The 11257-nt window shown below is 36.6% G+C and overlaps 1 protein-coding gene across 1 annotated transcript in view; it reads right to left on the bottom strand.

Annotated features, from left to right (window-relative positions):
* Positions 1-11056, bottom strand: part of SYCP2 (synaptonemal complex protein 2) — a 106262-nt gene extending 95206 nt beyond the window's left edge. Inside the window, exons 1-8 of the mRNA XM_042782387.1 lie at positions 11033-11056; positions 9962-10105; positions 9008-9136; positions 7525-7629; positions 4624-4648; positions 1788-1873; positions 1022-1107; positions 723-757 (exon numbers count right to left, since the gene is read on the bottom strand). Of these exons, the coding sequence (XP_042638321.1) occupies positions 723-757; positions 1022-1107; positions 1788-1873; positions 4624-4648; positions 7525-7629; positions 9008-9136; positions 9962-10105; positions 11033-11056 (634 nt within the window). The remainder of the gene's footprint in view (positions 1-722; positions 758-1021; positions 1108-1787; positions 1874-4623; positions 4649-7524; positions 7630-9007; positions 9137-9961; positions 10106-11032) is intronic.
* Positions 11057-11257: the final 201 nt, after the last annotated feature.

Here is an 11257-nt window from a genome sequence, read left to right as displayed (position 1 = left end):
AAAAGAGTTTATAAAAGGCCATATACTTCAGAGTGTTAGAACAAATAAGGAAAATACTAGTATAATTCACTCATCTTTTGCTATTTTCTTCAGATGGATTAGAAATGTCTCATCATTACAGGAATGAATACTGGCCAGATAATACAACACATTTACTAATAGAACAAGTGGTAAAATTAAGAAAGGAAAGGAAAGAAACTCTAAACAGCCAAAGACTCAACCAGTAGTCTACTGATCACAGACTCCTTGCCTTCCTTTTATAACATGATGTTACAGTCATCACAGAGTACCAGAAGGTTTAGTCTACATATATGTCACTAGCATATCAGGATTTCTCATATGATATTTAGAAAACATAACTGAGTTTTTTTTTACTAAAATGTTAACAACAAGTCTATCAATACCAAGAATATTACACCTCCTAATTTCCTAAACTACCATTTAAAGAATTTCTTGGCACAAGTAATTCAAAGCTATTGCAAAATTATTATTCATAAATCTACCATCAGGTACACATTCTATTCATCTAACTTCTACTGTCAAGCTAAATTATTAGTTTACTCTCAAAGATACTCATTTATTAATTAAACACTTGTTTGATTACATGTGAATAGTTTATAATTCCTGTACATAACCTCAGCACACTACAATGCTAATATTATTTTGATTAAAGAGATATCCTATTCATAAATTTCACATAAAAGCATTTTGAAAAGCCATACCTCCAGCATCTAAAATCCTTTCTCCCAAACTACTCCTGTGAAGAAAAGTAACATATCATACACAGGACGAGTACTGATTTAAAAAAAGCCCATATTAAAAAATACAAACCCCTAAAATTTACAACTGACTAGTAGCACTGACTTTTGCAGAAAATATATGCATATATTAAATCTTATTAAAATCCAACAGTAGCTATCACTTTAATTATTAATGCAAAAGCCTGGCCGCCTTCCTGCCTTATAATGCATTCCTTAAATTACTGACTTGAGCCACTACAAAAACAACATAGTATAATTACATGAGTATTAACATGTCTTGATTAGACAGCATTCTGCCGGCATTGTGAGGCATTCTATCAAGAACAGCATTCATTCTTTTTAGAATCTAGAAAAGAAAATAATTAATAATCCGTTAATTTTATATGCTCAATGAAACAATCTTTAGAGACACATTCTAGGTAGAAACTGCTCTTTTTCTTAAGCATTACAGTTTATGTAAGGAAGGCAATAAGACAGACAAAAGAATATAAACTATAAAATAGTGACTACAGAAAAAGTGTCATACAAAGGGTATCAAAAGTAGACCATGACACAACTCTTGTACTTAAAACATGTATAGCTTTTGCAGTGAGCCATGTTTATTATCACACTATTGTAAGAATTAGGGAAGTTACAGAAATCTTATTTGATTACGAATGTTAATTATGTTCTCAGGATGCTGCATGTGTACACACAATATGATCACACAATAAAAACGAAGGAATATGATCACACAATAAAAACGAAGGCTGTGTTTAGTATTTAGAGACTTGGGAACTCCTACCATGACGTTACATTTTCGTATGAGCTCTATGGATTCATAAAACCATATTGTTATGAATTTTCAATAAACATTTAAGAAATACATTCCTCATGTTGGTATTTTAAAGGCAATGAATTGTTAAAACAAGAGAAACACACAAGATAATTTAGTGCCAAGACACAGCAATCATTCCATTTGATGAACTTTTATCAAATTTTATCTCATTTTTAGGTTTTTTAAAAAAATTGAACAAGTGGCCTTACCTCCTGCTGGACAGAGATGCTCACTCTCGCGTCACTCACCAGGGCACAAATCTGAGGTACAACGCTTTCCATGACCTGTCTTTTACCTGAACAAAGGTGTTAAATTATTGACAGATAAGCACTCAGATCATTGACAGGCGCAATCATTCCTCCTGAGTTCATGGAGAGTGTGTACTGGGGCAACACACACAGGTCCCCCAGCCTGGACATCAGGAAGCCTGCGTGAACTGGCTTAGTGGCCCAGAACAAACACCGCTCAAGAGATGAGACTGACCTCAGTGCTGCCAAGGGAGCAGCCTGGGTGTAGCTTCTCATTTCAGTCACATAGGGAAGTGTTACTTTTTTAGATAAAGCAAATATAAAGAGTGAAACTTCCATCTTGAGGCTTTGAAGAAAACTGGCCTCATTAATTTACAGTTATTCCTCAGAAGTTCTCAGACTCCTGAGGACTATTAACGTGGCTTGACCTCATGAAGCTCTAAATGACTCATGTTATTTCTAAAAGTTAAATCCATTCCCCAAAGATCAGGCTTTATCAACATTAAAGGGAAATTTACAATGAGCTATTTCATAATTTTAGTAAACTTTCACCCAAATCACAATAAAAATTAAAAAATAATTTTAAACAATGCCAATACTCTTACCAGAAAACATACAACTTTCTAATGTGACTAAATTTGAATGGGGGTAGGGGCTCATTAGGTGAAAAGATATGATTTGCTTAAAAATGTAAGTAAAGTCAGTGGATCACTTTACAATTCCTAGAACTGTAGGGCACTTTTCTCTCCTAAAAACTTAGAAATTGAGATCCAGCATCTTGTTATGTTAACTGTTGAAATGGAGAAATAGAGAAAAAGGCAGCAATACCTATTTAAATAAACAGCAACTGACCTTTTTAAACCTGTTGGCGTTGAAGGAAGGAAATAGCTGCTGTCCCTTATTTATGAATACTTCACCAGCCTCAGGGGAAAACAAATGAAACACAACCCTTCCTTTCTCTAATGTTAGGCAATCTTCCTCAGCCAACACAAAGACAAAACAAGTGATTGCTTGGCACAGATGCTGGCTAGCCACAAGCGAACAGTTACAAAGCATTCCACATCCCCAGTAACTCATTATAGAACGTTTTGTTCTTCTAGGTAAATTATGGGCTGGCAAACTATGCCTGCAAGCCTAATTTCATCAACTACCTGATTCTGTTTGGCTGTATTATCCACCAAAGGCCTGAGTGGTGCAAAAGGTTAATGTGACAGGCAGCTAACTGAAAGTTTGGCAGTTTGTAAGAACAGTACCCTGGAAGAAAGATCTGGCAATCTACTTCAGAAAAATCAGGGAACTCTATGGAACACATTCTACTGTGACACACTTAGGGTTGTCATGAGGCAGAGTCCACTTGCCTGCAACTCTGTTTTAGTGTTTAAAATTATTCACCAGCAGGTACTCTAGGAAATACCTGAAACGATCATGTTCTATTGACCCAATAGGGTCACAAGGGAACTCTTTTCACACTCATGAACTGAGCCATGGTCAGGGATTGGGTGTCAGAAGTAGAAGCTCATCACCTTGAGTTGCACGATCACTCAGCAGCTTATGAGTGGTCAAGTTTTATTGTAATACTTTGAATCCTGGGCCAAGACTGAGATTTTTCTGGGCCAGAACAGTACATCAACCACTACTATCAAACACTGAAAGCCTCCAGAGAGTAACTTCTGCTGCAGACTTCATAAGTTTCTTAATAAATTCAACTCAAAATTTCAAATCAAAACAGTGCTTATATGAGAAACTTACACTGCAATAAAATCATTTTGATGACAACTAATGCTTTTATAATATCATAAGTAGTACCCAGCTGCTTGATATGCTTCTCAGGCTGTAAACAATTAAGTAAGAAGTGGTGTATCTCCATTCCCAGAGACATCTGCAGGGAATATATTTTCCAAGCCCCAACAACAGGTCCAGCAACACCGCTGGACCTTGATATAAATGCAAAGGAACTCCTAGGTTTCAAAATCCGTTTGACCATGCACTTGAGGCACTTCCACCTCAGCTTCAACGGAAACGGATCAATCTGCAATGTAACGACATTCTAAAAGGCAAGCACTAAGAAAATAATCCAATAAAATTCTATAAAAGCCTTCTAAGTGATAACTATACTCAATTAAAATTCATATTCTTATGAATTGATTGATTATCAATATTTGGCAGTTTCTTCATGGAAAGACATTTTCCAATATGAAATACATAAAATCTCGTCACAGATAAGCATTAAAAATAAACACTGGCCATTAATTTTCATAACAGGGAACACTAACTTTGAACCCCAATTAAGTAAAACATGCTATTCTTCTCGTTGTTGTTGTTTTGCCGTCGAGTCGGCCCCGACTCATAGCGACCCCTCCTTGGGTTTCTGAGGCAGTATCACTACAGAAGTAGGATTGCCCAACCTTCCTTCCGAGGAGTGGCTGGTGGGTTTGAACCGCCAGCCTTCTGGTGAGCAGTCAAGTGCCTTAGGCACTATGCTACCAGAGCTCCCATTCTTCTCATTAGTAGACTTATATTACAAGAGTATGGTAATCACTTCTTATTCTGTATTCTGAATTCAATCAGCAGAACAGCTGCAGACATTTGTTTTTTTCTTGTTACAAAAGTACCTGTCCAATGGCCTTCATTTTTTCTCTTGGGCCTTAAACCGTAAACTATTTACTTTCTGGCCCTTTACAGAAAAAGTCTGCTGATCCCTGAGTTAGATAATTAATTCCTAATATTAGCACAATACTATCAGATTTGCAAAATTATACTAAAACTCTAAAGTTTTGTTCTAATAAAAATATTGTACCTTCATCGTTGACATCAAGTATGATCTGAAAGAAAGTGAACAATGTTTAATTTATAATATACTATGCTGTATTATAAACCAGCACAAACAGTCAAGTACAGGCTGTATTTGACTCACCACCTAATTGCTTAACTTTTTTTTTGTTAAAAGACCATTTAATTACATCAATCAGGATTCATAACAATTTAATTGTGTCCCCAAAAATATGTGTTGTAAATCCTAACTTCAATGCCTGTGCTTATAAATCCCATTTGAGAATGAGTTGTCTTATGTTCATAAGACAGGATTAGCATAGGGTGTGTCCTGAGTCAATGTGTTTTGAGATAAAGTATAAAAGAAACTAAATGCAAGTTAGCAAGCAAAGATGGGGGAAGAGAGATACGAAGCCCCATGAAGAGTGCCCTGTAGCAGAAGCCCAGAGACACAAGGACCTTCCCCAAAGCCAACACAGAGAAAGTCTCCTCCTAGAACCAGTGCCCTGAATTTGGACTTTAGCCTCCTAAACTGGGAGAGAATAAATGGGTTTGTTAAAGTCACCCATCTGTGGTATTTCTGTACCTAGCACTAGAGAACTCAGACAAGGATAAGCGCTTAGCACAATCTGAATAGACTGCTGTTGTTGTTGTTAGGTGCCATGGAGTCACCTCCCACTCACAGCGAGCCTATGTGCAACAGAACGAAATACTGCCCAGTCCTGTGCCAGCCTCACCATCCTCACTATACCTGAGCCCACTGCTGCAGCCATTGTGTCAATCCATCTCGTTGAGAGCTTTTTCCCCTTTTTCATTGACCGTCCACTTTAAAAACACAGTATCCTTCTCCAGGAAATGATCCCTTCTGACAACATTACCAAAGTAGGTGAGAAGACAAAGTCTGGTCGTTCTCACTTCCAAGAAGCATTCCGGTTGTACCTCTTCCAGGACACATCTGTTAGTTCTTTAGCAGTCCACAGTACTCTCAGTATGCTTCACCAACATGCAACTCAAAACATCAGCTCTTCTCCGGTCTCCTTTGGTCTTCATTGTCCAGCTCTCACATTCACATGATGCGACTGAAAATGCCACGGCTTCAGCTAGGCACACTTTAGTCTTCAAGGACCCATCTTTCTCTTCAGCATCTAAAGAGGTCTTTTGCAGCAGATTTGCCCAATGCAATATGTCATCTGAAGTCTTGCCTGCTGCTTCCATGGGTGTTAATTATACAACCAAGTAATATGAAATCCCTGACAATTTCTATCTTTTCTTCATTTATCATGATGCTGCTTATTGGTCCAATTGTGAGGATTTTTGTTTTATGCTGACGTGTAATCCATAGTGCAGACTGTACTCTTTAATCTTCATCAGTAAGTGCTTCAAGTCATCTTCACTTAGAGCAAAGTTGTGTTGTCTGCATGTTGCAGGTTGTTAGTGTGCCTTCCTTCAATCCTGATGCCACGTTCTTCTTCATATAGAACAGCCTTTCAGATTATTTGCTCAGCATACAGATTGAAGAAGTATGGTTAGTTAAAAGTATACAACCTTGATGCACTCCCTTCTTGATTTTAAACTGTGCAGTATCCCCTTGTTCTGTTTGAATGACAGCCTCCTAGTCTATGTACAGGTTCCTTGTGAGCACAATTAAGTCTTCTAGAATTCCCATTCTTCTCAAAGTTATTTTAATTTGTTATGATCCACACAATCGAATGCTTTTGCATAGTCAATAAAACACAAGTAAACATCTTTCTAGTATTCTTTGCTTTAAGACAGGATCCATCTGACATCAGCAATGATATCCCTTGTTCACATCCTCCTCTGAATCCAGCTTGCATTTCTGAAGTTCTCTGTCAACTCCTGCAACCGTTTTTGAATTATCTTCAGCAAGGTTTTACTTGCGTGTGATATTAGTGATATTGTTCAATAATTTCCACGTTCTGTGGGATCACCTTTCTTTGGAATGGGTACAAATATGGATCTCTTCCAGTCAGTTGGTGAGGTAGCTGTCTTTTAAATCTCTCCACAAAGCCGAGTGAGTGCCTCCAGCGCGGCATCCATTTGTTGAAACATCTCTGAGTATTCTATCAATTCCTGTAGCCTTTTTTTCACCTACTCCTTCAGTGCAGCTTCAACTTCTTCCTTCTATACCACTGGTTCTTGATCACATGCCACCTCCTGAAATGGATGATCATCTACCAACTCTTTTTGGTAGAGTGACTGTGTATTCCTTCCATCTTCTTTTGATATTTCCTGCATCAGTCACTATATTGCCCATAGAATCTGTCAATATTGCAACTTGAAGCTTCAATTTTTTCTTCAGTTCTTTCAGCTTGAGAAATGCCAAGTGTGTTCTTTCCTTTTGGTTTTCTAACTCCAGGTCTTTGCACATTTCATTGTAATAAATGACTCTGTCTTGAGATGCTCTTTGAAATCTTCTTTTCAGCTCTTTGATCTTGTCATTTCTTCCATTTGCTTTAGCTACTCTCTGTTCAAGGGCATGTTTGAGTTTCTTCTGATCCATTTTGGTCTTTTCTTCCTTTCCTATCTTTTTAATGACCTTTTGCTTTCTTCATGGTTGATGTTCTTGATGAACAGACTACTCTAGCTAAATCACTAACCAATCTGTCAGTAATTTTTATGCTCAGGGCTTATCAAACCAAAAACCAAACTCACTGCCACTGAGTCAGATCTGACTCATAGCCACCCCTCCTTGGATTTCCAAAGCAGTATCACTACTGAAGTAGACTGATTGCCCAATCTTCCTTCCAAGGAGTGGCTGGTGGGTTTGAACCACCAGCCTTCTGATTAGCAGTCAAATGCCTTACGCACTATGCCACCAGAGCTCCTCAGGGCGTATAGAATAATTTTTTTTTTTTTTTTTAGAAAGCACACACACTTTACAACATAAATTAACCAAGGTGATTTTTACCATGAAAACATCAAAGAAGTCTTCTATTATACTTGTAACAGCTTCATCTTTGGAACTTCCTCGACTTAGAATCATCTCCTTAGATTTTTCAATCCAGGCAGCCATGTAAAGAAAGGAATGTACAGATTAGCTACTGCAATAATTTTCAGAACATGCTCCTCCATCCTTATAGAAGCAGCATACCTATGAATAAAGGGACATCAAAAACAGTGCATCAGAATCAGTTTAGCTTTTCAAACATCTTGTTTGTTGTTGTTGTTGTTCTAACTCACTGTATTTTCCCATGTTTCAGATGGGAGCAGATAAATTTAAAAGGAACCGAGGTAGCACAAAAGGTTAAGTGCTCAAACACTAAACAAAGGCTGGAGGTTTGAACCCCCCCCAGCATCTCCACTGGAGGAAGACCTGGTGATCTGCTCCCATAAAGAGCACAGCCAAGAAAGTCCTATGAGGCAGCTTTACTCTGTCACAGAGGGTCAGTACAAGTCAAAATGGACTCAATAGCATACAACAACAAGATGAATTTAATGTTAATTCCTGGTAGAAGACCTTACTCCTACAAGTTTCTAGTTCAAGTGTACTTCTTATAATGGATGAAAAAAAGTTATCATCACAATTCAGACTATTTTGTTATCTACACTTTAAAAAGTGTCAGTATTATGCTAATTAATTCAGATATAATGCAGTGATTAAGCACTTGGCTGTTAACCAAAAGGGTGGTGGTTAAACCCACCAGTGAGCTCTGTGGTAGAAAAATGAGGCGTTCTGCTACAGTAAAGATTTACAGCCTTGGGAAGTCTATGGGGTAGTGCTGACAGGGTCTCCATTAGTCAGAACTGACTTGAGGGCATTGATGAGGGGCACTATGTCACAGGTGCTGTTGTAGGCCCTGGGGATAGAGCAGTGCACAAAGCAGAGAAAGAGACTGCATAATATAAAAAGAAAAATACATCATGTTTGCAGTGATTAAGAGGAGCTAACAAGGAAATGAAGCAAGGAAGGCACTGTGGTGTCTTGTGACCTTAAATTCCCACGTTACATAGCACTTGTGCAGAGAGGTTCTTTGTAATCTTTATCTCTGTAACATGAACCCCAGGTTTTAAGAATATTTTATTCTCCAATTTTTTTTTGTTAGTCTCACAATTTACTAGAACATTCTCGTACAAAGTGTACTTTGAATATATGTAAATCTTTTGAAATTATGTATTTCAATGGGAGAAATTGTACATGATTTTCTCATTTACAGAATACATAGGGAACTTTCCCATCTTTATAACACAAAGATACCTTTTTTTTTTTCCTGAACATTTTATTTTGGTTTGGGTAAAAGTTTACAGATCAAATTAGTTTCCCATTATTCTCAAATTTTTATGTAAAGCTACCAAATGCATTTTTTAACAGCTGGAACTATTTTTTTTTTTTAATTACAAAACATGCCTTTTATTATTTGAATAAATGAATATGTTACATATTCTCTACTTATCTTTTGGACTAGTCCTTGTTTTATCATAGCTGGAAGTCCAGCTTGTCCCAATATTCTTGTATGTTTTCCACATCTTCCAATAGAAACCAAAATGGTTGAAACAGTCTGAATATCCTTCTTCTGAAGTTCCTGAATCAGAAAGCACACAATTAAACTTTGGCAAGCACAAAAGAGCACGGAATAGAATCACAGCACTGCTCATTTGCTGGGAGACAGGAATTGTGTGAAGTGCTTTCCACATGATCTGTAACCCTCACTGACCCTGAGGGCATCACCACCTTTGCATTGCCAAGGAAGAAAATGTGCCTCTACAAAAGCAGCTTGCCCACAGCCTCCCAGCCAGGAAGTGACAAACTCAGGACAGAGGCATAGACTGCGCAGAGACCAGCAACCTCAGACCATGATACACAGACTCCACATCATTCAGGATAACAAAACTCCACGTATTTAACAAAAAGATAAAAGAAATTTTCCTCAACCCTTTATAATAACAGATCTCAGGCACTAAAGGAGACTGTTAATAGTAACTGTTTGTCATGTATAAAAATGCTTCAGATATGATAAATGAAACCCCAGGTTTTGGGCATTTTGTTTGTTTGGTTTTGGAAACACTAAGCATTATCTATACAACAGCAACAATCTGCTGAAAGGCTTTTTGAAAACAGATCAAGCTTTTAACCTTCAGAGATAAATTATTTTTTCCCAGTGTAGGTAACATTTAGTAACAGTAAACCAAGATAAACACAGCATTCTGGATATTTTACTTGGGAAATGGCCCTCCAACATGCTACCTGAGACTCCTCATACAAAGCACAGTAAGCAGGTGGCCAGCTAAGCATTTATTTCTCTAATGCTCACCCAGCCTTGCTGCTCATCCTTCCCAATGAGTACTTCTTCCTACAAGTAGAGCACTAGCCAGCAATTTAAGCAACCGTTCACAAAACGAGTATTTACCCTGCACATGAGGTCATCCAACTTGTAGAGAAACTGTTTGCTGCATTTAATCTTCACATCTTCACAAATATCAATTCGTAGAAGTGTTTTTAAAGGTCTGAAATCATTTTTCCTTAGAGCATCATCAATGCATTTTTCCAACTGCTAGAGAAAGAAAGTTAATGGCACCTATATTTAATGAAATCCAAAATTAGTTTCTGTATGCAGTCTAGTAATCTGAGAATTGTTTTCACACAAAAATTCTCCTATCAATCCATTAACTTTAAAAACCCATCCCTTCTTCATTTTAGAATAACTATAACAGATTAAGTTTTTGACAAAAATGAGACTCAATTGGTAAAAAAAAATGTATTTTTTTCTTACTATTTTCAATTTATACTTTTTATTGCTAAAGTCTTCATTATGTTAAATTCACAAAAATTTGTTGATAAAGTAAAATCTACTTTACAGCAACTTATACCTGGTACCATTGTTAAAAGTCTAGCATATCTATCTATCAGCTTCTTCATGGAGTTTAAACAATAAAGACAAATGCATAAAGACAGGTATGCATGTAGGAAACAGATGAACAACTCTAACTTAAGTATATAATATCGCTAACCTCTACAAAATCTGGTATCTGTGCTGTAAAATACAACCTCATTAATAACGAATTTCTACACTATAAGCTTATAACTGAACAGACTGGTGGTGAATCGCATGTGTATTAAATAGCTATAACTTCCTTTTTATCAAAATGCAGGTATCTTACCATTTGAAAAACTTGTTATACAATATCCAGGTATAACTTATACGTGAATCAGTGCACAGTTCTTTGCAATGTAAAAGGCTGAAAGAACAAGCATCTTTAACGATTTATATATGTTCTTAGTATCTTCTTCTGAAAACATGTATTGAATAAAGGAAAGAACAACACTTTTGTTTAGATGCTATACTCTTGACCTTTAGATAAAATCATGTACATTTGGCCACTGCTAAAAATACAGTAATAAATACCTATAAATAAACAACAAAAATAAAGTGATTTTAGAAATTAAACTAAAATATGTCCTTGGTCTAGGATTACATTACCTGGAGATCTGGTCTTATTGGCATTTTGACTTCATTTGAAAACAGGAAAATAAAACAAACACCTAAAAAAGAAAGCATATTTTGTATATTTTAAAATATGTTCCATATTTTTATAGTTTAAAAATCTTAACCTAAGTATTATATTGTTGCTTTTGCCAAAGGCAATACAAAAGACAAATACTGTTTCTTCAAGGTCCTTATACCTGTTTTCACACCTGTTTATAA

The sequence above is a fragment of the Orycteropus afer genome, unplaced genomic scaffold, assembly GCF_000298275.1.
Source record: "Orycteropus afer afer isolate SDZICR_OR568_19922 unplaced genomic scaffold, OryAfe1.0 scaffold00295, whole genome shotgun sequence".
NCBI lineage: Eukaryota > Metazoa > Chordata > Mammalia > Tubulidentata > Orycteropodidae > Orycteropus > Orycteropus afer.
This window is presented reverse-complemented; position numbering and strand designations above follow the sequence as displayed.